This window comes from Eumetopias jubatus, unplaced genomic scaffold (assembly GCF_037043125.1).
Source record: "Eumetopias jubatus isolate StellerSeaLion01/CBP00866 unplaced genomic scaffold, mEumJub1_p1.0 scaffold_8, whole genome shotgun sequence".
Taxonomy (NCBI): Eukaryota; Metazoa; Chordata; class Mammalia; order Carnivora; family Otariidae; genus Eumetopias; species Eumetopias jubatus.
In genome coordinates this window covers 136,391,057-136,418,584 of record NW_028274814.1, presented here as the reverse complement: position 1 = coordinate 136,418,584, position 27,528 = coordinate 136,391,057, and the positions used below count along the sequence as shown (strand labels likewise).

The following is a 27,528-nucleotide window of genomic DNA, read 5'->3' as shown; positions in this document are numbered from 1 at the left end:
TGCACTGCTCCGGCAGGGAGCGCTGGATGAGCCAATGTGGGGAGGGCAGGCAGCCCAATTTTAAGAGGCTGACAGCCCAAAGGAAATAATCCCTAATGGTAGATTTCAGGCACCAGGCATGACAAGAGCAGGAGTAAACATGATTGTGTTGGGCCAAACTTCATGACAGCAGGTGCAGTTAAGAGCCTGCAGGTGTGTGGTCACGCACAGGTGGCTAGGCCCACACCCCGCCCTTACTCTCCCCTCCCCCCTGATTCTTCCGCCAGGGGCAAGATGGAGCCCACACAGCAAACCCCCAGAGAGGACCAGAGACCAGCTGGAAACCAACATTTTATTGAGCTCTCCTCACCCCTCAGAATCTCTTCCAGCAGATTCTCTTTGTCCCGGGCATCACAGACATGGGGGTGTGGCCAGCACTCCCCCCCCCACCCCGCAGGACCCCCCACCTTCCGGCGACAGGCCCCAGCACGGTGGGTTGGGGCCAGGAGAGCAGGCCCACGGGCAGTTAACCAGTAACGACCCCAGAGGTATAATGAATTCATTTCTCTTACAAAAAGGAAAAGAAAAAAACTAGTATGAAACCTCAGTAGTGTCCCAGCACTCAGAGTTTAAATATAAAAAAGGGATCATCAGAAAACAGTTAAAAAGACAACAAAACCAACAAGGCCACCCCCAGGGTGGCAGTCGGGGGGGGGGGGGGCCAGCCCCCACTCCCACCCCCACAGCGGCTGCGTCACTGGAGCTGGGGCCCCCAGCCTAGCAGCAGCACCAGCAGCAGCAGCAGGGACAGCACCAGCCCGCGCCCTGGGTTGGGGGGCACCTGTGGGACGAAGGGGGGGGACAGGTGAGGCCCTCCAGCCAGGCGTGCGTGCTCCATCTGCAGAGCCTCCTATGCCTCTGTGGACACAGGGAAGAGCCTGCACGGCCGAGAGCTGGGGTGGTGAACATGGCAGGGAAGGTGGGGGACACGGGAGCACCTGCACACGGGACCGGTCTGGGACAAAAACCAGGAAGACGGGCACAGGCGCGGTGGGGAAAGAGCTCAGGACACGACCGACAGGAGAAGCTGCCAGTCGGCTGGGGACAGGGGGGCGCGAGGGACCCTCCCCGGGGCCGATGGGAGGGAGGAAGGAGGAGGGGTCAGGAGGGGCACCTGCTGGGCAGAGGAGGGCGGAGCAGGCGGAGGGAAGAGCACGAGCACGGGTGTGCACGCAGGCAAACGCGCGCAAGATTTCAAGCTCGGAATCCATAAACCAGGGGCCTCCAAGCCGAAGAGGGGAAGCAGAGACAAGACAATAGGGAGCGGAGGGGTCGGCGGCACCCACAGGCTACGCCCTATGGAGGGGCTGCTCCATAGCTGCAGTTATCATGTGCAGGAGGGTAAGGCAAGGTCACCACATCTCAAGGTTTATTTACCCTGTTCCGGAAGGTCAGGAAGCTCCAGATCCGCATGCTCTCCCTGAGGTTGCCGAGACCATCCATGAAACTTCTAAGAACACCTCTCAGGCCTGTCTGGTTGTAGGTAAAAGCCAAGCTGTAAGACAGGAGAGGGGAAGCAGGGCCATTACTGCACGAACAGGGGCACGATGGCCTTTACTTTAGGGGACCCCTGTGGGGAGAAGAGGGCCGTGTCCCCTCCTACCCAGTGCCGCTCTAGCCCCCTTCTCTGGTGGCTCCGTCAACGAGTATCTCTCTCCATGGGCCATTTCTGGTCCCAAATTCATCTGATTTCCCATTTCCTCCCCCCGCCCACCCACTGGGGGTTTGGACTTGGGTTCTGGAGCTGGCCGCGTGGAAAAAAGCCTCCACCACCCACAGGCCCATGGAGGCAGGTCCTCCCTCCAGAGGATCTTTGCTCTGAGAGAGGCCCGGGCACCCCAACAGAAGGCTGCCTCTCTGGGGGACCAAGAGACCACAATCGCTGTGGTCTCGAGGGTAAGGGTTTTACATCCCCCACCTTGAGAAATTCTGGGAGCATCTGAGAACCCACAGAGATGTGCCAGCAAATCATGAAAGTAGTGTGCTCAGGACAGAGGCCTCCAAGCAGGACACACAGCTCCGCTGAGCTCACCATTTCCTGTCAGCCTTTTAAGTCAAGACCCTCTTGGGAAAGTTCGCTCTTGGCTTGATGAAGCAGCAGAGAAGGGCACTTGGGTTCTGCTTTCTTGCCCAGGCGCAGGGGCTGGGGGCTCCTAGTGGGGGGATGCACGGCTGCCTGGGAGGGGGGCTGCCTCCTCCCAGGGCCTGGGGGGCCGCCCACCTGTACATGGCCATCCCGGGCATCTCGCCAACGCGGGGGAGCATCCATCTCACTTCCATCTCGTCCCCGATGAAGGCCAGCCGCATGGCCACCTCGTCGGAGTTGGTGCTGCGGGGAGGGCACGGGCCGTTAGGGGTGTGGCTGTGCGGTGACCCCCACATACCCAGGCCAACCTGGCCAGCGGGGCCCCAGTTTCTGGGAGGCAAGGGGTGACACAGAGCAAAGTGGGAACCTTCACACACCCGTCCTCTGGCTCCCACTTTGGTTCAGAAGAGACCAGCGAGGTCCCATCCCCGGGCGGATTCCCTGAAGCGCGGGCCCCTCCTGTGGGAGGGCAGAGACATTTAGGGCTCGTGTGATCAGCAGGCTGGCCTCCCCCCTGTTACGGCCTTGCCCTCCCCTCCAAGGAAAACTGAAGGCTGGAGGATCCTGGGAGAGGCCACCCACCGGGGGGTTTGCCGGGAAAGGTGGGCAGTGGGGGCTGGGCAGGTCGGGGCTCCTGAACCCCCCCCGGGGATCTGGGACTGGCTTCCCACAGGGTCTCGATTTACCCTCCTCCTTGTGGGGTTAGATTCTAGGACCTGTTCCCTGCTCCCCAATCCTGAACCCACCTGCTGTCATCACCCCTTTCAGAAAGGAGGGGCCGGCCAGCGCCCGCCATTCACTGACCCAAGTCCTGGACGGAAGGAGGTCAGAGCACTCGCTCCTGAGCTCCAGGTCCAACACCCACCGCTCCCTCCGGGCTGGCTTCAGCCCTGCTCCCAGGGGTTTGCCCACATTCCATCCGGGAATTTCCAGGCAGACAGGCCTCGCAGTGGCTCCCAGCTCAGCCCCAGCCACCTGCCCAGTCTCCCCGGGGTCCATGCTCTCTAGCTGAGGGGTGCCGGAAGCTCGAATGGGAGGCTGGGGAGGTCTGGCTGGCAATCCAGGTGGGGGGGCTGAGGTCCCACCTCACCCCCTGGGACCTCAGGAAGACACTGCCCCAGGCTGAACGTCCCCTACTGTCCTCTCCCAAGTGGAGCAGGGACAGGGCAAGAGGCAGATTTTTCAGGTCCCTCCAGCTCTAAAATCCCAGCCAGCCCCAATGCCCAGGGCTAATGACCCAAAGACTAAGAGAATCCTGAGGCCTGAAGCAGAAGGGAAGCACCTGGAACCCTGGGGCCGGTCCCGGGAAGATCCCCTCTCCACTGCCCGGGAGCCCGGGCCAGGCGTTCCGTGCGAAGGGGCTTCCTCGGGCTGCTTCTCATCTCCTAAATTAGAGCCATCTCAGCAAGAGGCCTTGACGAGGTGATCATGGTCAGTGAGGGCCAGGAGATACCCGGTCCTAAAGCCACAGGTTTAAGTCCATCCTGGGAATGTGCTGGACGCCCAGGGCCTCTGTGGGCTGACATCAGAGCGAGGCGGCCGCGCCTGGGGCACAAGCCTCCAGGACCACACCTGGGGACTTTCCGCCCTGGAGGCCTGCCTGCGGGGCCCAGAAGTCCTGCTCTTCTAACCGGACCCTGGGGGTCAACGGCCAGAACTGGGAGTGGGTGGGGCCCGCAGAGTGTTCCCGGGACCTACCTGTTAGGGGAGGGCCCCGGATCATAGTACTCCATGAGATCAGTCATGCCCGGAACCTCCAGCACTTCCGGGCCACGCTCCCGCAGGAAGGTGCTCCAAGAGAGGTTCCTGGAGAGGGGTCCTGTGCGGGACATTTCTTCTCTGGGGGAGAAAGACACAGACTGACTGAACCCTTGTGCGTCGAAGCCAACCGCGGCTCTCCTGCTCCTCAGTTTCCCAGCATGCCTTGCAGCTGGTGGTGGGCATGCAACCCGGTTCCGGGCAATGAGGTCTCCAAGGTCCGACAAGGGGAGGCTGAAAGGGAGCAGCCTCAGCCAGGGCAGCTCCTCCCCCCGCCCCTTGCTGCCTTCAACACAGGAGGGAAGGCGGGAGCTGCAGCAGCCACTTTATGACACCAAGGTGCTCGACACAGGGATAACCAACACGCCGGGAATGCCGACGAGAGAGGGACAGAGCCTGGCTCTCTGATGGCATTCTCGAACGCTTGCAAAAATACAAGCCACAGCCACCCTAATAGTGTAAGAAAAATAAAACCCAACTCGTTCAAGTCACAATTCACTGAGTTTCCAGTCCCTTGCAGCCAAAGGCCCCCCTGTGACAACTGTGGATTCCAACATCGGAAGTGTTTATTTACATCCTCCCCTGAGGCAGCTGGGTAGGAATCTGTGACCCCGTTTCACCACACTTTACCCCACACCACACTGAACAGCCTTAGGGCCAGAGTAATGGTGAAGAACATGGAACCAAGGGACCCGAGCTCAAATCCCAGCTGTCACCTTGTAGCTGTGTGATGCTGAGGGACCTCGGCACTTCAAGCCACTGTCTTACAAGAATGTCCCCGGTTCTTAAAAATTCTGTAATTCTTCACATTAGCCTGCTCTGAGTGGATAGAACCCTCTCATTATCTTGGACCCCTAACCTTGGACCCCTAACCTTCAAGGTAGCTATTCATTAAGACAGACACTTGGAAAAGTTCACGATTAAGCCAAGAAGGGACAGAGCTGAGTCTCGCTGCTGCCCCTGGCCAGGGTGGACAGCGTTCGTCCCTGAGGTGGATCAACAGTCGGCAGGACATGCACGGGCGCCCGCCGGGGACACAGAGTCTAGGCAAGGGTGCGCACACGACTTGCTCTCAGCATTAAAGGGTGGTGACTGGAGACACAAAGCCAGGGCACAGAGGTAAGTGTGCATCCTCCACGTGTCTCGGCACGAGTCTAGACAAGTTATTCTCAACGGTGAATTCAAAACATGGTCGAAGAGATGGACACGCTGCGATATCATCAAGGGCAGACAGGTATTTGAGGGTCTGGGGCCTTTGAGAAAGGATACCACAGAAGAACAGCATTGTTCTAGAGAGAGTATGTGCCCAGAATCTGTCTCAAGAGGGCTGCTTCAGTTTCCTAAGGGAAAGCCAGTAGAGGCTCAGGTCTGTTCCAGATGAAAGCCCAGCTTGAAAGCCAGCTCTAGCAGGAGTGAGGGCTGGAGAGATCCGACATGTAAACAGAGCCACAACAGCCACAAAGGGCCCATGGCCTGACATATGCCACCCACACCTGTCAGGACAGCACCTTCCCCTGCGGGGTCCTGGTGGTGGAGGGAGGGTGCTACCACCTGCTGAGGGCACCTGCAGGCCCTGTTAAAAAGCATGCAGGCCTGAGGACCCCCCCCCAAAAAAAAAACCAGCCAGCCAGCACGAACCTGAACCCAACAGGGGGGGATCACGTGGCATTTCTAAAAACCTTAAAATACTGCTAGCAACTTAATAGCACTGCAGGTACAGTTCTGAAGCGCATGATCCTTCTACATCCGTCCAGGGAACGCCAGGCAGCAGTTAAAAGCTATGAGGCGTGGGGGCACCTGGCTGGCTCAGTCGGTAGAACATGCGGCTCTTGATCGCGGAGTCGTTGAGTTCGACCCCCGAGTTGGGCACAGAGCTTACATTAAAAAAAGAAAATCTATGCGCTGAATCTAGATCCCTCTACAATGTAAAGTTCTTCAACAATCCTTTTGAAAAAAGCTAGATCACAAACCAGTATGGTTGGAAGCCCCTGCTGTAGTCGGGGGCGGGGAGGGGGGAGGGGGTTTGCAGACCCCAGTCCCGGGGGAGGGGGGGGATCCACCTCCAGCCACACCCTGGCACTGACACCCTATTCAATCAGCAAATAAATCAATCTAAAAAAGAAAAAGAAAGAAACAGACAGAAAGGAGAACACCGGGAGGCGGGGGACAGCGGCACCAGCACAAAAGGCAACGAAGCTGACTTTGGACACAGCCTCAGCGAGTTAGAGGAAGCTGCTCCAAGAATAAAAGACATTCAAGCCGCTAAAGAAAATGTGATCATTTCAGTAAGACAGGAGAGATTTCTAGCGGACATGAAATAAGGCTTTATGTAGAAAACAAAGAATCACCTTTTGTTTTGTTTTTTTTTCAGAAGGTTTTATCTATCTGACAGAGAGCACAAGCGGGGGGGGGGGGGAGTGGGAGAGGGAGAGGCAGGCCCCCCCGCGGGGCTCCCTCCCAGGACCCTGGGATCACGACCGGAGCTTAACTGACGGAGCCACCCAGGGGCCCCGAGAATCACCTTTTAGAACCACCAAGACTTTCAAGGTTGCCAGATACCAGATCAACATTTAAAAAATCAATACCCACAAGGCAACTAGAAAATACAGAGCAGATAGACACGTATTTACAGACACAGAAGGCTTTTAGTCAGGAACGAAATCTGATTTTAAAAAAATGCTTTAAAACTTATGGAAAAAACGTAAAAACTCCACTGAAAGGCACGAAGGACCCGGACAGCCGGAACCAACTTTCATGTGGAGGAGGTTATTTTACCACTGCATAGGTCGTGAGCACTGTGGGTCCGTGTGCCCTTGAGCTCACAGGAGGGTACTGGAGCCTCCTGCGGCTGCCCCCAGGCCCCAGGGGTCTTGGTGTCTACGCAAATGGCAATTTCCCAGGAAAAGTAGTCCCAGCCCTCCTTTGCATGGGCCCCCGGGCCCCCCTCTTCCCCGCCACACCACACCCCAGCAAGGGGCTGTTCTCTTCCCAGAGGCTGCTGTGTGCTCCCACGGAAACCCCTGCCTCACGGAAGCCGAGGGGCCACAGTGGGACTTCCTTGGGCACGTGGCCTCTGAGCCTCCCCTTAACTCCCTGTCCCAAATTCCTCGGCCTGCAGCAGACATTCTCAGACTCCCCCGGCACCAAGTGGAAATGGGGCCCCGAGGCCTGTGTTCGATGAGCTCTGCTCTGTCTGAGCAGACAGGTGGGGGGATCCTGGGTTAACCTCCTGACCCAACGACTCACTTGAGCTGTGGTGCGATCTGGGGCAAGGCCTCCAGTTTCCTTGTCTGTTAAATGGGGATAATAATCGCAAACTAATGGGGTTCATTTTCCGGGCAAGCACCAGCATCAACTGCCTGTTCTAACCCCGGCTGATGGTTGAGCACCCACTCTCCTCAGGGCCTGATCCAAGCCCTGGGTAAGGATTCTCATGAAAGGCTCACCAGACGGGCCTGGGCTGGCCTTGGGGCTTGAGATCTGAGTGGGAGAAATCAGTGTGGCCAGTGCCGGTCACCTCCGGCCCAGCTCTACCGTAGCCACGCGGCTGGCGTCCAGTCCCCACTGGACTCTCTCCGGATCTGACCCGGTCATCGCTCCCCTCGGGGCCCGTGCCATGCCGCTACCAGGGCCCTCTTCTCCCCCCGGCCACCTCCCCAGCCCCAACCCTGCCAGCCCCCATCTCAGCGCCTGCTCCCTCCACACTGGACACTGGGCCTCTGTGAGCACTGCTACTGGTCCCCAAAGAACTCAGCCCTGGTCCTGCCTTCCTAGCTCATCGGGGCCAGGCCAGAGGGCTCCGGGAGCTCAGGCAGCCCCCTTCCATCTCCAACCAACCACACGGTGGGTGGCTCTTTCTTCCCCTGTGGCGACTTGGGAGCGTGCACTCTGTGTCTCCAGCTTCTTCCCTTCTAAATGACGGTACCAGGAATGTGTGTCTCCGCGGCCGCTGGGAGGACCCAATGACGGAATCTGTGTTAATGTGTTAATGCTGTGTTAATAAGGCAACAGACCAAGAGCTACCACTGTTACCAGTCTCTGGTTCCCAGCACACAACACAGAGCACATTCGTCAAATGACCCAACATGGCCCAGTACCGAGGAAGCTGCCAGCCCAGGAGCCCGGACTGCTTTTGAGCATCTGGTTTTTTTCCAGCAGATTCGCAAACAAGCAGTTTCAAACCGTTCTTGGGAGAAAGGAAGGGACACCTAGCCATGTGTCCCCACCCAGGCTGCAGTCTACACTCTCACCCGCCTACACACTCTGTGGAAAAAGCCGTGGGGGGGGGGGCGCCTGGGTGGCTCAGGTGGTTAAGCATCTGCCTTTGACTCAGGTCATGATCTCAGGGGCCTGGGATCGAGCCCCGTGTCAGGCTCCCTGCTCAGTGGGGAGCCTGCTTCTCCCTCTCCCTCTGCCCCTCCCCCTGCTCACGCTCCTTCTCCCTCTCAAATAAATAATCATCTTTAAAAAAAAAGCCATCAGGAACATGCTCTTACTCGCAGAGCTCAGGATGCCCGTATCTCCTGCATACCTGGCTGCCAAGCAGGAACAGCTGGTGACACCTCTGGGGCCCTTATGAATACCACTGGTCACTGGAGTCCTGGGTGCCAGGCCAGTGGTTGCTGGGTGGACCCAGCTGAGCTGAGACCTACTCCGGCCTCAAACCCCACTGGGGTTTCCCACCCACACCTGAGCCCATCACCAGCCCTGCTGCTGCCCAGGAATGGGCAGGGGGTGCGCAGGCTGGTTTACGGAGCACCCAGTGTGCAGAGCATCAGGTGAGCTCAAGCAGAAAAGCCCAGACCTCAGCCAAGACAGACCCCGGTTCCAGTCCCAGCTCTGCCACTGCTGTGTGACCTGATTGAGCCTTGATCAGAGACAGCTCTCCTGCGTGGAAACGGCACAGCCTCCCAGAGCTGAGAGGATTAAGAGACACAGCTGTTGCCCACTTCCTGCCACGGAGCAGGGACTCCTAGGCTGGCTAAGGAGTCAACAAACCCAGAGTGGGAGATTAGGATCCACTAGAGTCACAAGTGCACCTAACCTTTGAATGCTAGGATGCATCCTGCATATACACCCCTGTACGTACCTTGTAGCCCTGAAAACCGTTAAGCAGGGGGTCTGCAGGTGCTGCTGTGCTGGGACCTAGAAGGCACAGGGCTACACACACAGCAGAAACAGAACGTAACCGTGCAGCCACGCGTGCGTATAAAACAAACCTAAACAGATGAATACTTCCATCTGCATAGATCATCCCCTCAAGAGGCAAGGAGATTAGTAAAGAGAGGAAGGGACCTCTCTGGGACAGATGTGGGAAGGGAACTGAATTTTTAACTCTGTGAGCTTGTGTTCTTTAACTTTTACTACCATGCGTGTGCTGGGATCGCGGATTCAAAAACTAAAGCAAAAATCATTGTTTTGAGGCAACAGCTTGAATTTTCCTAAGATGGAAAGGTCTTTCTTTTTTTTTAAAGATTTAATTTATTTTAGAGAGAGTGTGTGAGCGCAGGGGGAGGGGCAGAGGGAGAAGAGAAGAATCTCAGGCGAACTCTGTGCTGAGCCCGGGCCCCGTGCAGGACCCTGAGATCACGACCTGAGCTAAAACTGAGAGTCAGACGCTCAACCGACTGAGCCACCCGGGCACCCCTGGAAAAGGCCTGTCTTAAAGGTCTATTTCAGGAATCAAGCCCCAGCCCTAGCCTCCTCACCTGGTGGTGAAGTCCCACCTCCGGCCTCCGGCCTCCACCATTAGGAACCTGCAGATGCCCAAAACCACTCCTTTGAGGTGGGCACGGCTCCGTTCCCTGGTGATGGAGAAGCAACTGGGGCAAAGAAAGACAGGGAGGGCGCCTGGGTGGCTCAGTTGGTTGAGTGGCTGCCTTCGGCTCGGGTCATGATCCTGGAGTCCCGGGATCGAGCCCCGCATCGGGCTCCCTGCTCAGCAGGGAGTCTGCTTCTCCCTCTGACCCTCTTCCCTCTCGTGCTCTCTCTCTCTCTCTCATTTTCTCTCAAATAAATAAAATCTTAAAAAAAAAAAAAAAAAGACAGGGAGCGAGAGAAAGGAGGGAGAGGAGAGAGAAAGGTGTTTCAGGTAAAAAGTTGGAAATTCACCCATGGTGGGCTGTGGGAGTTATTCAGTAATTTGGGAAGTGGTAACCTGGAATGGGCCCCTGGTGCCACAGACCCTCCCAGTCCTGCCACCCCACCTTCACTGGGTCCTCCCCCCTGAGCCCCAGCGCAGGTGCTGGCCTGAGCCACCCTGGACCCAGGGGTTGCAGGAGGAGCCCTCCACGGGAGGGGTGGGCTGGGGCACAAGCCCAATCTCGGCTTGGCCTCTGCAGCCTGGGGCAGGCAAGGACTGTGCTCTCCAGGCCTGCAGCTGTCTGCTCTTGGTGACCCACGTCCTTATTTGCATCGACTTGAGTCCAGCCTCCCCCAGAAGGAGGAGGTGTCAGCCCCACCTCACAGACAGGGACCCAGGAGGGTGGGGAACGGAAATTCAGAGCCTCCTGACCATGCAATTGTGCTACCCACCCCCGGGCTCCAAAAATACACCGACCCAGCAGCACAGGCTGACACAATAAAAAGGAAGGCCAACCCCCCCCAAAAAGGGGGGGCACCTGGGCGGCTCAGTCGGTTAAGTGTCTCCCTTTGGCTTAGGTCGTGATCCCACGGTCCCAGGGTCCTGGGATGGAGCCCCATGTTGGGCTCCCCATTTGGCGGGGAGTCTGCTTCTCTCTCTCCCTCTGTGTGCTCTCTCTCTCAAATAAAGGAATCAAATTAAAAAAAAAAAAAAAAAGGAAGCCTGCTTTGACAATCACAAAAAAGTCTTGCTCTAAGGCCTGAAATGCCGAATAGTTTCCATTGATTTCAACAGTGATGGAATGAACGTACTGGGCCTGTATGTAGGGCTCGGCCAGAGCCAGACAATTGGTCATGATTCGCGTCAGGGTCATGCCTTTTGAGCTCCTGAGGCCGGCTCGAAAGCGAACGTAAGCACATTATGTTCGCATACAGCATGGGGCGCTTTGCATGTTGGAGCCCTATGGGAGGGGGGAGCACCATCCACTCTCCACAGAGGAGGCTGAGACCAGCGAAGGGCTGCTCACAAACCAGAGGGGAGGAGCCCCGTGAAACCTGGCCTCCAGCCCCAGGGAGGTGCTCTCTGGGCCTGGCAGCCAGTTCAGGTCAAAGTTTGGTGGGAGCTGCTCAGGACTGATTCAGGCAGGTCCCCAGGGCCCCACGCTGGGCCTGGCTCAGCGCGCTCAGGTTCTTAGTGGAAATGATGCAAAACTAGCGCCCCCCTCCTCCCCGAATCTGCACTTGGGACACCGCAAAAAATGGAAAGAGGTGGGTTCTGCAGTAACAGGTTAAGAAGTCATGGTTAGGGGCGCCTGGGTGGCTCAGTCATTAAGCGTCTGCCTTCGGCTCAGGTCATGGTCCCAGGGTCCTGGGATCGAGCCCCGCATCGGGCTCCCTGCTCCGCGGGGAGCCTGCCTCTCCCTCTCCCACTCCCCCTGCTTGGGTTCCCTCTCTCGCTGTGTCTCTCTGTCAAATAAATAAAATCTTAACAAAGAAAAAAAAGTCACGGTTAGCTGCTGAGAGACAAGAAGGAGATGAGGAACCACTGTGATGTCATTTATGCAAATGCCCACGTCTCACTGCTTCTCTTCACTCCCTACAGAGGGAGACACCGCACCAAGGGGCACTCAGGCTACTGGGACACCTGCGTCCTAGTCTGGGCTTGGCCGTTTGGCTTTGGACAAGTTCCTTAGCCCCTCTGGACCCCTAATTCCTTGTCCGTAAAACAAGCATTGGGGAGATTTTCTTTTTAGGTCCTTTCCTGATCAAGTATCTATAAAGACGCCCCAACCTGGATAAAGTAGAACAGATTAATAATTCTCTGGATGACTGATTTTGAAATTGGCTCTACACCAGTTTGCTGTGGCCTAAAGGTTTGTGTCCTCCACTCCCGAATTCATAAAGCCCAGGGTGATGGTATCAGGAGGTGGGGCCTTTAAGAGGCAATCAGATCAGGCAGGCCCCACTAATGGGATTAGTGGTCTTCTAAGAGAGGCCCCGGAGAGCTCCCTTCCGGCCCCCAGGCCCCCACTCAAGGATACAGGAAGTCAGCGGCACCCTGGCCTTGGATTGCCAGCATCCAGAGCCGTGAGAAATAAATTTGTGGTTTACAAGCCACCCAGTCAGTGGTGTTTTGTTACAATACACAGTTCAACGGAGTGAACAGAAAACAGGTTGGGGGCGGGGGGGGGGAGGGGGCAAGGCAAGGAAAACCCAGGGGTTCTCAAAGTCCTCAGTGCCATCCAAAAGGGGACCGAAGTGGACCCCTCTGCTTTTCCATCACCATTAGAAAGGACAGGGGGCCAAGATACTACCTGGACCTGCAGTTTTTAAGTTTAAGAAGCATGTATTTAAAAGAAGTTCTCGGGCGCCTGGGTGGCTCAGTTCGTTAAGCAACTGCCTTCGGCTCAGGTCATGATCCTGGAGTCCCGGGATCGAGTCCCACATCGGACTCCCTGCTCGGCAGGGAGTCTGCTTCTCATTCTGACCCTCTTCCCTCTCATGCTATCTCTCATTCTCTCTCTCTCTCAAATAAATAAATAAAATCTTTAAAAAAAAATAAAAGTAAAAAAATAAAAGAAGTTCTTGGGGCATCTGGATGGCTTAGTTGGTAGAGCGTGTGACTCTTCTATCTCGGGGTTGTGAGTTCGAGCCCCAAGTTGGGTACAGAAATTACTTTAAAATTCATTAAAGAAAAAATAAAAATAAGTTAAAGTGTTTAAAGTTACTTAAAAGATTGTGCCCTACTGGGCCCAATCTCTGAGGTGCCCAGAGAGGCAGATGCAGCCCTCGGGGGTCCTTTATTCCAGAGTTTCGGGTCTCCCCCACCTTTTTAAAGATTTTATTTATTTATTTGACAGAGAGAGCACAAGCAGGGGGAACGGGAGAGGGAGAAACAGGCTCCCTGATGCGGGGCTCGATCCCCAAGACCCCGGGATCATGACCTGAGCCGAAGGCAGATGCTTTGGGGGCTCCCGTTTCCTCCCTGGGCCAAAGTCCTCAGCTCCCCACTGGACTCGTCCTGGCCCAGAACGCAACTCCGCCCCACCCTCCCCAAGACAGAATTAATTGCTCCTCATCTGCACTGTCCCAGCACCTTCGGTAAACAGACTTGGATTGGGCACTTGGCCCACTCTAGTCTCATTAAATGTTTACCTGTCTGTCTGCCCCAGCTCAGAGTGGTGACCTAGTGAACGGGGACAGTCAGGGGGCAGGAGGGGCAGACAATATACTGCAAAACCAAACAAGGGAGCTGGGCTCACAGCGACAGCCAATTCCTGGCTCGGAGACCCTGGACTCACACACCCTCACCAGCAAGAAGTACTGCTGTGAGGAGGCAGAGGCTGCATGGGCGGTACACAGTAAGCGCCCACTAATGGGCAACTATGATTATGAGCCTGGAGCTCAGGAGACGCGCGTGCCACGCTGGCCACCTCAGTCACAGCTGGGGTTTTCCTGATGCGTCATCCTCCGTACACGGGAAACCTGGCAGACGTCTATCCTCACCTTGATCTAGCTGCTTCTGAGCTCCAAGCCATAGACACACAAATGCCAACATCTTTGGGGGGGGGGGACAAGAGCTCTCAATTCTAAACATCTGTATCCCAGTGACAGCCCTCCAGTTGGTAGCCCGGTGGGCTGCCCTTGGCTCGAGAGCGCACACTTCCGCTCAGTCTGGGTGACAGGCTGTCTTCTCCCACCTCCAGCAAAACAGGTTTACCACGCAGTGCCCGGCAAGGCCCAGCGGGTGTTTTGTATTGTCACACCCTAATATTGACACTAGGAAAATCAGCTGTCCTCCCTGAGCCTGCATCAGTGCGCTGACCCCCAGCCCCGGCCTCTCTGGGGCCGGCCTCAGTGCCAACGAGGAACTGGGGCCCGTGGCCTTATTTGCTTACATTCTGTATTTCTCCCAGGGCCTGGCCCCAGCCAACCAGCGCAGGACAAAGAGACGAGGGAGCGGCTACACGTGTCCCCTCTGGACCCACGGCAGGCTTCCTGGTGGCTGCCAACAACAAAACCCGAGCGTGCCGGGGACTTCCTTGAAACCTCTTGGAATTGTTCTGGGCAGAGAGAAAAAAACAGCCGGACTCTCGTGGGATCCACTATGTTCGGAGGCAGGGGAAGCAAGAAGCCATTAATTGTCTACAAACGTAACAGGTTCACTAAAAACAGGATGCTTTCCAGGGAGAGGGGAAAATACCTCCGAGGTCAGCTTCAAGACTCAACCAGCGGATGGAGCCATTCCCCAAGCACCTCCTTCCACAGATGAGCCGACCAGCAGAGAAAAAATGGGCTCACGTTGCTCTCTGGTTTCTCCGCAGCTCAGTGAATCCAGCTTTCATACCGCCAGAAACTTCGGGTACTTAACATGCAGAAAACCCTCCGCCCAGTCTCTTCCCAGTGTGCCCAGGCTGTGCCACGGGCTAGGGATACTCCACTGGGTGTGACTTTTGGTCCTCTCGTTCTGGAGCTGCAGGGTAGGGTCATGCTAAGTGAGCACAAATGGGTAATTTCAATCTATCTTCAGTGGCCTGAAACAGTCCAATAAGGTCCTTGCACAGAGGAACTAGGAGGAATAGGAAGAGAGGAAGGGCCTGCACCTTTATTTTTTTGTATCTTTTTTAGGGCTGCACCTTTAGATGAGGTAGTCAGGGAAGACTTCTCACAGGAGGCAAGCAAGTGAACGGACACAGGGAAAAAGAATGACACCCATGGGGACAGTGCTGAGTGTATCGCTCCATCTGTCTCAGGTCCCCCTCCATCCCAGAGGGCCTCACAGGACCCTTGGTGCTTGGAAAAACATTCTTGCGACCAGAATTCCCACCAAATAAATAAATATTTTATACATACATATATATATATAAACATCACCTGGCAGCCATCTTAGAAGTTTGATTAAATAGGTGCCCCCGTCCCAGGGCATTCTGAGACGCTGACTGGAAATCCAATCTCCCCAGATGCTTTGGACAATTTACACCAAAAACAAGCCCAAATAAACATGTACAACATTAACATTGGTAAAGCTTAAGGAGCCACAGGTAAAGCAGTCAGTGACAGCCCTGTGACCTTGAGGTTAAAAGGGTGGGAAATCCCCAGATCCTGGAGCGGGAAGGGAAGGGTGGAAGAGAGCTGAAGCTGTGGGCAAGAGCTGCACCAACAGCCAGGTGGCTAAGGCTGGAATCCCAGCCGGTTGAAGGCCTCAGACAGACCACTTAGGGAACTAAGTATACAACCACACCAATAAACACCTAAACTGCACCACTCCTAAGAATTTACCCCAAAGGCATGCCCAAGATAAGCAGAAAAAAGGTTTTAAAAGTGTTCATTCTAAGGGAAGCCACGCACAGCCACCAACACTTGGGTGGGTGCTCACACCTGCTGAGGAAGCCTCAGGGACCCATTCTACAGAATGGGCTAACTGAGGCTCAGAGGTGGAGTAGCCCGTCTAAGACAACACAGCTGGAAGGTGGCTGGGTGGAGAGTTTTGGCGGAACTCCCAGAAAACGGCCCCGGGCTTTGTAGTTTGACAGTCGTTCTGTTGCCTCCGGGACCGAAGTCTCAGTTTCTCCACCTGTGAAATGAGGCCTCAGGCTCTGGAGGCCGGCCAGCACAGAGCTCCTCTAACTGCCTGCCCCCCCACCCCACGCGGGAAGGATAACACGCTGATAACCCCCCCTTCCTGGGGAGCCCGAGCGAAGCTTCACCAACACCCGATCAAAGGCCCGGGCCACAGTAGGTGCTGGGGGTAGGCGGGGGGAAATGTGACAACGGCGGCAGCAACAACAACGTCCTGCCCCCCGGGGTGGCTCATTCCGGCGAAAATTACAGTAACGATTAACGGTTTACAAAGCGGTTTCGCGCCCAGGAGACCGAAGCTCGGAGCGAAAGCGTACAGAGCCCGGAGCCCCCACCCCACCCCCGGGCTTGCTTTGGCCGCGCGCGGGGCTGGCGGCGGGACCCTTCCCGGTCACCGGACGGAACGCGCCCGCGGCCACCGCAGCGCCGAGCGCGCCCGCGGGGCGCACCTGTGCAGGGCGAGGGCAGGTGCGGGGCGGCGGCCGCGCCCCGCTCGGCGCGCAGTTCCTGTTCCGGACTTCCCCCCGCGGCCCACGACAAAGCCTCTCTCCGGCCCTTCGCAGGTGCGCGGCGACTCGGGGCGCCCCGGGTCCCGGCGGGGGCCAGCGCCCGACGCCATCTTCCAGGTTTCGGTGGACACCCGGCTGTGCGGCCGCGGCCCGTGGCTGGCGGTCCCGCGCTCCCGTCCGGCCCCGCACGGCCCCCCGAGAGCGTGGGAGCCGGACCCCGGGAGGCCGCGCCGGAGGGCGGAGCGGGGCGACGGGGAATCCGGCCCTCCGGGCGGGGCGCAGGGGGGGGCCGCCCCATTGCACAGTCGCGGAGACTGAGGCCCGCGGGGGCCGCGGCTGGTACCATCGCCGGCGGGGACCCGGAGACCCGGCCGGAGAGGGGGCGTATCGGAGCCGGGGTCCCGAAACGTCGCCCGAAAGTGACACACCCAACAGCTGCCCGGGACGGAAAAACCTGGCCACAGGTCCCCACGCTTCCAGCCGCTCGGCACCCAGGGCAGCACCCTGAGCGCCTGCCTGCCGGGCTCGGGCTGGGCGCAGGGGCGGAGGGCAGCGGGGTGAGCGAGGGCCGCGGCAGGGAGAGCAGGGGCTCGGACTCACCTCGCGTCGGAGGCGGCGGCGGCGGCGGCGGCGGCGGCGGTGGCGGCCGAAGGGCTTGAGCCGGGAGGCGTCTGGTGTGCGGCGGCCGCCGGGGCGCGAGCTTATAAACCGCCGGGCCCCGCCCCGGCCCGCCCCCGGGGCCGCGGCTCCCGCCCCGCCGCTCTGAATCCCGGACCCCGGGTGTTCGGTTGCTAGTTTGATGTGTTAGCTGTCTGCACCCCGCTGTCAGCGTCCGCAGTTTACCCAGCCCCGCCGTGCACTCGGTAGGCGCCGCGGAGTACTGGTGAACGAATCCACCCGCCGATTTGGGTGAACGATCCAGGATCTTTACACCGGCTGTCCCATTCGCCCTCCACGGAGCCCTGAGGGCTCGCTGCTTTTTTCCTTGCCCATTTTACCGATAAGAAAACTGAGCGACGGAGAGGACCAGACGACAGCGGGAACTCCCCCCCTCAAATAGTCAGGCTCTCTGCGCTGGCCTTTTCGGGAGTTAGGTTTGGTTTTGTTTTTCTCAGTTTTCTTTATTGTGGTAAAATACACATAACACAGTTTACCATATTAACCGTTTTTAAGTGTACTGTTCAGTGGTATTAAATACACAACGTGCAGTGATCACCACCAGCCATCTCTACAATTCCATCTTGTAGAACAGACTATTACCCATGAGAAACTCTCCATTCGGGGCGCCTGGGTGGCTCAGTCGGTTAAGCGTCTGCCTTCGGCTAGGGTCCTGATCCCAGGGTCGTCGCATTGAGCCCCACATGGGGCTCCCCGCTCAGCGACGAGCCTGCTTCTCCTTCTCCCCCTCTCTGCCTGCCGCTCCCCCTGCTTCTGTGCGCTCTGTCAAATAAAATAAGATCTTAAAAAAACAACAACAACAAAGAAAAAAACCCCATTCCTCGGGCTCCTCGCTGGCTCAGTCGGCGGAGCCTGTGACTCTTGATGTTCCCTTCATGGTTTCCAGTCCCACTTTGGGAGTAGAGATTACTTAAAAAAACAAAAACAAAAACAAAAAAAACCCTCCCCATTTCCTTCTGCCCTGGCACCCACCTGGAATTAGGTTTGTTTTTTTTTTAAGATTTTATTTATGGGCGCCTGGGTGGCTCAGTTGGTTGGGCGACTGCCTTTGGCTCAGGTCATGATCCAGGAGTCCCTGGATCGAGTCCCGCATCGGGCTCCCTGCTTGGCGGAGAGTCTGCTTCTCCCTCTGACCCTCCCCCCTCTCATGTGCTCTCTCATTCTGTCTCAAATAAATAAATAAATAAAAATCTTAAAAAAAAAAAAGATTTTATTTATTTACTTGACAGAGAGAGGCCAAGCAGGGGGGGCTGCAGAGGAAGAGAGAGAAGCAGACTCCCCGCTGAGCAGGGGGCCCTTTGTGGCGCTGGATCCCAGGACCCCGGGATCATGATCTGAGCCGAAGGCAGACGCTTAACCATTGAGCCACCCAGACGCCCCAGGAATCAGGTATCTTTGAGAGCCTTTATCGCGAATGTGAACACTGAGAATGATCCTTTGGTAGAAACAGCAGCAGCAGCACCCCACTCCTTTACCCTACCTCGGCCTTCCACCCGTACCACCCACCATCCCCCCACTCCCCGGCTTTCCCCGTGGGAGCTGTCTGCCTGCCCTGAGCCTCCTGGGCCCTAGAAGAAATGTGGGGCCAAGCCCCTAGGGCGGAAGGAGAATCAGAAAGGTTCTCGGGAGGGTGGGCCCCAGCCCTGGGGAGGGTTAGGGAGGGGAGGATCAGTGCTGAGGGGGAGCGCAGCAGCGGGGCAGAAGCCGAGGAAGGCAGAGACCTGGCTGGGATTACAAAGTAACCACCGCCCCGAGGACACAACAACAAGGCTTGTTTACCTTAGTCCTGCGGTCTCTGAGGGCGGAGGGACAGCAGGTCCAGGGGAGCTCCCCTCCCCCTAGTTCTGCCATTTGCTACCTGTTGGGGCCCCCTGACCCCTTCTTCCCACTTCTGGGGTGACTGGCAGTGATGCCCAGTTTTCCTTCAGTGTTATCGCCGCAACGGGCTGACCCACCCCCCACCCGCAGGGCTATAGGGAGGATCAGAGGGGATCTTGATCTGTGACCACCAGCAGATAATCCTTAGTAAACACCAGCAGAGTTTAAGCTTCAAGGCCCCTCCCTAGGGGCTCTTCTGGCATCTTCTGATTTTGAAATCCTTTGAGGACCCCCAAATCACATCACCTCTAAGCTCCACAAAGCCTGCACCATCCCAGCCGTCTCTGAGAGCCACGGGCTGCCTTGCAGGCAGGAGTGAGGAGCCCTCTAAGATCGGGGCACCTCTCCAAATGCATCCTCGGAGCCTCCTAGAAGCGAAACAATGACACTGGGTCCCGTGGGCCAAAAAGGCCTGACGTCTCTGGGGGAGAATGCCTCCAGAGGGGTCTCAAGGCTGAATGCACAGGGCCAGGCACACAGTAGGTGTTCAAGAAACATTAGTGGAGCGGATGAGGAAGGACAGTTCGGGGACAGATGGGGGATAGAAGTCCCCAAGGGAGGGGTGGGTGAAAATATTTTGTTTTGCAAGGTCCTAAGATAATATGCTGATCCAATAGTTGAGAAGGAGGCAAAAACTTTTGAATAAGAATGGGGCCTGTATCTGGCCTTGGCTTCCTATTAGTCTAAGAAAAAGCCCCGGGCTAGATGTTGAAGGAAAACAACACCACCCCACTTAGGGGAAGGGTGGCAGGCACCACCAGTCCCAGGGCTGACCACTTTGCATCATCTCCTGTAATTCTCACGACCTCCTCTTGCAGCAGGAATGGCCATCCCGGTATCACAGACACCAGAGCACCCACCAAGGGTCCCAGAACAGGCCAGAGAGAACGTATGGTCCCATTTTACAGATCCAGAAACTGAGGCTCTAAAAAAGGAGGCCAGGGCGCCTGGCTGGCTCAGTTGGAGGAGTGTGTGACTCTTGATCTCTGGGTCCTGGGTTCGAGACCCACATGGGGTATAGAGATTACTTAAATAAAATACTTAAAAAAAAAATAGGGGCACCTGGGTGACTCAGCTGTTTAGGCGTCTTTAGACTTCGGCTCAGGTCCTGATCTCGGGGTCCTGGATGGAGCCCTGTGTCGGGGTCCCCGCTCAGCAGGGCGTCTGCTTCCCCTGTCCCTCTCCCTCTGCCCCTGACTCGACTCTTGTCCTCTGTCCTCTCTCTCTCAAATGAATAAATAAAATCTTTAAAAAAAAAAAAAAAAAAAAAAGGATGCCAACTGTTGGAGACCACCCAGCCAGACCGTGGGCAGCAGAGAGAGTTTCAAGCCCAGGTCCTGAAGTGCCCTTTTCACCCCTTTACAGCTGGGCTCAAACCTTCTGGGCCTCAGTTTCCCCTTCTCCATAGGGATTTGCTGGCTTGTCCCAGGGTTATTGGGCTGTGGATCCTGCTCTCTAAGAGAACACCATGAAACGGTGGGACAGGCCCTTCCTTCCCGGGGCGGGGGGGGTGGGGGGGAGGGCCTCATCCCAAGGAGCTGCCTCCAGCGGCCTTGGGATCCTCCAGCACCAGCCGAACCCCTCCTGCTGAGGCTGTGACCCCTTCTCTCAGTGGTTTAGAGATCCACTGTCCAGTTGATCCTCCGGCACCAACTTAGGGTTGAGTTTTGTCCTTGATATGACTTTGTTTTGGATCATTCATTTAACAAATATTGATTGACATCATATGCCAGGCTGGGTGGTAGCTGATGGGGATCTAGAGCTGACACATGCGAGCAGGGAGTCCCCATCCAAATCGAGGAGCCGGTGGAGGGGAAAGCAGCCTCCAGGAAGATAGGGCGTCAGGCAGCTTGGCACATACAGGTGCTCCAGGAGGGACAGTGAGGCCCGGCAGTGGGGGGTGGGGGGTGGGGGAGGAGCAGATCTTCTAGCCAGGATGGCCACGGAAGTCTTCCTGAAAAGACTGAGAACTGAGGGTAGGGCCTTCCGTAGGTGCGGGCATTCCCCTGCGCAAGGCGAGAGAGGGGAGGAGGAGGAGTTGGGAGCAGCCCCAGGGCTGGCCAAGTGTGTCTGCCAAGTGCCAGCCTTGGAGGCCGAGGCCGGGGCCCACCTGGGGGAACCAGGTGCCAGTGAGTCTTTCGAGGGTCCCGTCTTTTCCACTCGCCATCCCAGACTCTTATCCTAGCCTTGGGACACCTTATCTGGAAAATCCTCCCGCTTTGAGAGGCTTTGTAGTATCAGGAGGGACCCATTAAAGGGCTTTGCTGTTCTCTCCTGGGTTGTGCCTGAGCTCCTTGCCAGGGGCTTCAGGAGCCTGTCACCCACGCCAGCCCAGTGGATGTTTTGTGGGGGTACCTTTGCGGGGTGAGAGGCTGTCGAGAGAGCTCTGTGGGCTGGGCGTGTTGCCTGGGTGATCTCATATAACCCTCCTGCACCCCTGCCGGGTAGGCGTCCCCATTGCACAGATGAGGAAACTGAGAGGGGTCCTAACAGGTTCAAGGCCACATAGCCAAGAGATTGGAAGGCTGGGGCTCGAACCCAAGTCCCTCTGTCCTGCCTGACTTGGGGTCTATAGCTAGACTTCAGGAAGTCTGTTAACCTCTTCAGATGAAGCAGAATTTCTTTTGGGGTATAAAATAAGCCTTTTCTGGAGAGGGAGCCTACAGCCTGGTGAGTGAGAACCAGGACTCTGGGGGTCACTCAGCACTGAGTTTGGATCCTGCCTCCGTAACTTGTGTGGCCACGGACAAATGCCTCTGTGAAGTTTTCCACCTCCCAGGGCTGCTGAGGGACTAAAACTCAGGAAGCCCTTCGTGTGGTGCCTGGCACACAGCAGGTGGTCCGTAAACCCAGAAGCTTTTATTGAAGGAGTCGACTTGACATGTTCGCAGAAGAAACTGTATCTTGGAGGTGCATCTTATATTAAATGAAATAACACACTTTTAGAAATCGGTGTGTCCAGTACAATCCCACATTTTGAAAAATCCACATAGAAAAGTCTGGAAATAAATATAGGACTGCTGGGGCGCCTGGGTGGCTCAGTCGTTAAGCGTCTGCCTTCGGCTCAGGTCATGATCCCGGGGTCCTGGGATCGAGCCCCGCATTGGGCTCCCTGCTCCGCGGGAAGCCTGCTTCTCCCTCTCCCACTCCCCCTGCTTGTGTTCCCCCCCTCACTGTGTCTCTCTCTGTCAAATACATAGAATCTTTAAAAAAAAAAAAAAAAGAAAAGAAAAGAGGGGCGCCTGGGTGGCTCAGTCATTAAGTGTCTGCCTTCAGCTCAGGTCATGATCCCAGGGTCCTGGGATCGAGCCCCACGTTGGGCTCCCCGCTTGGCAGGAAGCCTGCTTCTCCCTCTCCCACTCCTGCTTATGTTCCTGCTCTCACTATCTTTCTCTCTGTCAAATAAATAAATAAAATCTTTAAAAAATAAATAAATAAAATAAAATTTAAAAAAAAGAAAAAAATATAGGACTGCAAAAAGGGAATAGTGGTCATCTCTGGGCATAAGAGAACTTCATTACGTTCCCATTTTGCAGGCCAGGAGACTGAGGCTCAGAGAGAGCCGCTGAGCTGTAGGACAGAGACGTGTGGATGCACTGGGATGCGGGGAGGGCGGGGGAGGGGGCTTCCCTTCCCAGCTCTCTGAGCAGGAACACAGCCTAAGGCCTGAAAGCCTCAGTTTCTCTCATTTTCCAGGAAGCCAGGACAGGGACACCTAGCTCATAGGGTTGTTGTGAGGAAGGCAGTCGGTGCCTGAAGAGACTGTCATGACTGTCCCAGGTCACTCAGTAGTTGGTGGGGCGACTTGCGTCCCTTGTTACCTGGTTTGCTTTACCTTCCTTCATAGCACCTTCTGCTCTCTCAAACACTCATTTACAAATATATCTGTCTGTTGTCTGACTCCCCGCTCCCCACTGAGGCTAAGCCAGACTTGGTGTGTTTGGGGCTCAGACGCGGGGTGCTCAGTCAGTACTCGCTGAGCAAACGCCTGCACAGGGTTGGGCACCTCGGGGCTTCTCTATTTTCCGTCTACTTCCTCCCTCTGTCCTTCTGTCACTTCTCCCCCTCGGACCACATTTTAAAATAGTTTCTATGGTAGCTCGAAGCTTCCTTTTCTTCTTTAAGGAAGGGTAGGGGGAGGTCCTGCTGCTTTACAACCTGGGGTGAGGGGGAGGTATGTGTGCATATTCACGCTGTTGTCTTTGGAGCTGTGGGGAGGGTAGGTGGGGGCATTCTCAAGAAACCAAGGGGGTTGGTCCCCCTGGGAGTCCAGTGACATGGTGGTCCCAGGTGGGGGAGTCGAACCTTTGTGCGGTGGGGAGATTTCCCCTGGGCACTGGGTTAAGAGATACCCCCCCACACACACACACGCACACACATCAGGCCGGCCCTGCCTCGAATTGCTGCTGGGCAGGTGTAGGCAGAGTCTACACAGGTCAGGGTGGGGCTGCGTCACCATGCAGCCATGGGAGCCCCAGGGAACAGGAATCTGGAGTCCAGGCTGGGTGACAGCAGATGGCACTTGGCTTCTTTGGGAATTCCCAGGGAGTTTCAGGGATGGCTGAGATCAAGTTCAACAGCCAGAGCCAAGCATCTGTGGGTCCTCGGCTGGGGAGCTGCTGGAGATTGAGGGGAAGTTGGAGGTGGGGAAGGGTCCCTGGGTGCTCAGAGCCTGGAGCCAGATAGATCCTTCTCTGGGCCGTAGGGAGGCTTTTGGCGGCAAGAGTCAATGGTAGTAAGTTGTTGTTTTTTTTAAGGTTTTATTTATTTTACTTGAGAGAGGGAGAGACCACAAGCAGGGGGAGCAGCAGAGGGAAGGGGAGAAGCAGACTCTCCACTGAGCAGGGAACCCCAACATGGGGCTCAATCCCAGGACCATGGGATTATGACCTGAGCTGAAGGCAGACGCTTAACCAATTGATCCACCCAGGCGCCCCTGTAGGATTATTTTTGAAAGACAAGGCCTGTTCTTAGCTGGTTAAGTTATGTCTTGGATGCCCGGAGAGCTTACTTACCCCAGCTGCCATTTCCCTCAGATCCATCCAAAGATTCTGGCGGGAGCCTCCTCACCCCGGCCTCCCAGAGTCCTCTATTTGTTGCAAACCCCTGGAAATGGGCAGGGCCCAAGGCCTCCTGGCAGCGGAACTCCTGAGCCCCTCCCAGCCTCACGCTGGCTCCGCTCAGCCAGGACCCCTGAGAGTGAGAAGCTGGCGGGGGCATCCAGGACCAGCCCTGGAGCCATGGAGGGGGGCCACAGCGCCAGGCAGGACCATAGTGCCACCAAGAGCTGGGACAAAGTTATCCGAAAACAGAGGGCCAAGGCCCCAAGAAACTCGAGGGAAGAACAGAAGTGGATAACCCATAGACTTCAAGGAGGCTGCTCCATATCCCCACCCAGTAAGAGGCATCACAAGCCAGGGCCGCCAAACTAGTTCATCCCCTCCCACACTCACGTCTGTCACAGTCTTGGATGATGTCAGCCCTGTCCTTCCAGATGCTCAGGCCGAAGACCTCGGAGCTGTCCTCTGCTGTTCTTTCTCTCACACCTCCCTCCTTGAATGTGGGCCAGGTTCAGGGACTCCTTCCTTTCTTCCTTCCTTCCTTTTTTTTTTTTTTTCCTAAGTAAACTCTACGTGCAACACAGGGTTCGAGCTCACGATCCCAAGATCAAGAGTTGCGTGCTCTACCGACTGAGCCAGCCAGGCGCCCGTCTTCGGGGACTCATTCCTAATGAATATAACGTAGCAGAAGGGAGGCTATGGGATGTCCAAAGCCAGGTGCTGACAGGATAGCTCTCTCCTGGCTCTTGCCCCCAGGCTCACTGCCCCTGGGGGAAGCCAGGGGCCAAAAGCGGGCATGCCGTGAGTGCCCCGTGAGTGCCCTGCCCTACACATCTGTAGGAGGTGGATCCTCAGACTGCCGTTCTGCATGGCTCACATTTTCCCAGGGCTCTCTTACACAGATTGAACGCCAAAGTCCTCAAGGCCCCACCTAACCCAACCCAATGTTACCTTTCCGGCCTCATTTTCAACTACTCACGTCGTTCATTGCTCATTCTGTTCTGGCCACCCTGGCTTCCTCGCTGTTCCTCAGACACAGGTTCACGGCTGCCTCCGTGACTTCACACCTGCTGACTCTTCCGGCCTGGATGGCTCTCCCGTTAGAAATCTGCAAGTTTGTCCTCTCGCCTCCTTACGTCTTGGCTCAAGCGTCACCTTCGTCAGGGAGGTGTCCCCTGACGCTCCCATTGAACGCGGTGATCCCTTGCCTCCCTGGAGTTCGTTCTAACCCCGTCTTGCATTTATTGCCTCTTCCACGTCACTACAGTTCTTAGTTTTGTTTATTGTATGTCTCCCCCAACTGGTCTATAAGCTCCACAAGGACAGGGACCTTTGTCTATCCTTTTTCCTTTTTTCACTGCTGTATCCTCAGAGCCTAGAACAAGGCTTAACAGATAGTAGGCATTCAAAAAATATGTGCTGGGGGTGCCTGGGTGGCTCAGTTGGTTAAACCGCTGCCTTCAGCTCAGGCCATGGTCCCAGGGTCCTGGGATCGAGCCCCGCATCGGGCTCCCTGCTCCGCAGGGAACCTGCTTCTCCTTCTGACCCTCCTCCCTCTCATGCTCTGTCTCTCTGTCTATCTCTCTCTCTCTCTCTCGCTCTTGCTCTCAAATAAATACATAAATAATCTTTAAAAAAATTTTATTTTTAAAATAAATTTATTTATTTGTTTATGTATGTATGTATGTATGTATGTATTTATTTGAAAGAGAGAGTGAATGAGTGAGAGAGAGAGCATTGGCCAGGGGAGAAGCAGAGGGAGAGCGAGAAGCAGGCTCCCCGCCGAGCAGGGAGCCCGATGCGGGGCTCGATCCCAGGACCCTGGGATCATGACCTGAGCCGAAGGCAGACGCATATCCGACTGAGCCACCCAGGCGCCCCTAATTTGGCAATTTAGAACAACTACAACAACAAAAAAACCCCTAAGAATGTGTATTCTTTGCAGGCCAACAATCCCAATTTTAGGAATTTTCTTGCAAATGTAATTAAACTAGTTTTCACAGATGTATGCACAAGTGTGGTCACTGCAACTTGTCCATCTGCTCACAAACCTACTCAGTGTGGGGGAGCCAGCAACGCACAAACAGGTAACTTTTCTGTTCTCACGAAGTGTATTGTCCAGGGAGGGAGAGAGATGGGTAAACAAGAGAAAATCAAATACGGGAGCCGACTTAAATCTCCATCCATGGGAAATGAACAATGTCGTCCTACGCAGCCATGGAAAGGTTGAGGTAGATCTACCTGTGCTAACACAGAAAGACATCTGTACCTCTGCTGTGCTGAACGAGAAAAAATGTTATAGAATCAAATCATATGCATCATATGAGCTGATTTAAGTTGAAGAATGTTTTTCATTTGCCTTGAAAGGTCTATAAGGAACATACCAGAAGGTCAAGAGTGGTTAATAGGTGTGGATGTTGGGGCGCCTGGGTGGCTCAGTCGTTAAGCGTCTGCCTCCTGCTCAGGTCATGATCCCAGGGTCCTGGGATCGAGCCCCGCATCGGGCTCCCTGCTCGGCCGAGAGCCTGCTTCTCCCTCTCCCTCTGTCTGCCGCTCTGCCTGCTTACGCTCTCTACCTCTGTTAAATAAATAAATTAAAAAAAAAATCTAAAAAAAAAATTGGTGTGGATATTATCAAGCAGTTTTTTTTTCTACCTCTTGTACATTATTTGCAAGCTTTCCAATGAACATCGATTATGTTTCTGGCCATGAAACAATAACTTTTTAATAGACATGATGATGAGTGAAAGCCAGACGTAAGAGAGAACGTACTGTGCAATTCCATTTCTATGAAGTTCAACAAGAGGTGAAACTAATCTATGGTGATAGAGGTGAGACTAGTAGCTAGGTCTCGAGGTGGGGGCGGGTATTGGCTGGGCAGGGGCACGAGGGAACGTTCTGGGGTGGTACAGATGGTGATCGCGGGACACATACATAGGAAACACGCATCCAGCTGAATGCTTAAGATCCGTACGCTTTCTGGTATGCAAATGAAAACTTGATAGTACAAAATGAGATTTAACAAAACAAAGCCCACTGTGTCAGACTCAAAGCAGCCGAGAGGGAGGATTCTAATTAAGCCCCAGATTTTCAGCTGCCAGGAGTACTTGGCAGGCCCAGCTCGTGGTGGAACTGGAGAGGCCAGCTTTGCTGGGGACTTGGATAGCATCACAGTTGAAAACAGGACCGGTGCATTTCAGAGCAGATTACAGAGGCTTAACCAGCCGGGCCACTCAACTCAGTGCCACAAGAATTTAATAGACGCATGTTCGGGCCAAAACACCAAACGGCTCGGCTGACCAAAATAACCTAATCTCATGCAACCTGTCAGAGCGACGGAGAACAGGCCTCCACTCCATCAGACAATTCCAGGAATCCGGGGTCAGGGAGGCGGTGATATGTGCTCCTGAGGCATTGTGGGGGCCTCAGGCAGCAGGCCGTGGGCATCCTGCAGCGCTGGCCACCGCTGTTCCCCGCCAGGGGCAGGTTCAAGGCCCCAGGTTATCACTCAAGTCAGGTCTGGCGGGAGGGCCCAGGCCCACGTGGCTGTGGGCAGGAAGGAGGCCTGGTCCTGCAGAATCTCCTTTCGCCCAGAAATAACATCCCTTCTGACAGCTGAGTTTATCAGTGTGATAGCAGATTTTTTCAAAACAATAACAGTAGGTTCTAGCAGCTCACACCCCATGCATATGCTCCACAAGGATGGGCTGGCCCCGGTGTCGGGGCAGCTGCTGTCCACACCTCTGCTCTGGGGGATGGGGCACCCTAAGAAGGACCTCTCCCGGTCCGGCTTCCGGTGGTCGATACACTCTGAGAGCGTGGGGCCCAGGTACACTTTCACTCCCTTGCACCCCACTTG

General features: G+C 55.7%; 1 protein-coding gene across 1 annotated transcript; it reads right to left on the bottom strand.

Moving 5' to 3' along the window:
• Nucleotides 1-343: 343 nt before the first annotated feature.
• Nucleotides 344-16,717, bottom strand: BIK (BCL2 interacting killer). Its single transcript, XM_028115579.2, has 5 exons — nucleotides 16,654-16,717; nucleotides 3,824-3,964; nucleotides 2,261-2,368; nucleotides 1,417-1,534; nucleotides 344-820 (listed from the first exon to the last, which is right to left on the bottom strand). The coding sequence occupies exons 2-5, from the start codon at nucleotides 3,955-3,957 to the stop codon at nucleotides 734-736; spliced, it is 447 nt and encodes a 148-aa protein (XP_027971380.1). The 5' UTR covers nucleotides 3,958-3,964; nucleotides 16,654-16,717; the 3' UTR covers nucleotides 344-733.
• Nucleotides 16,718-27,528: the final 10,811 nt, after the last annotated feature.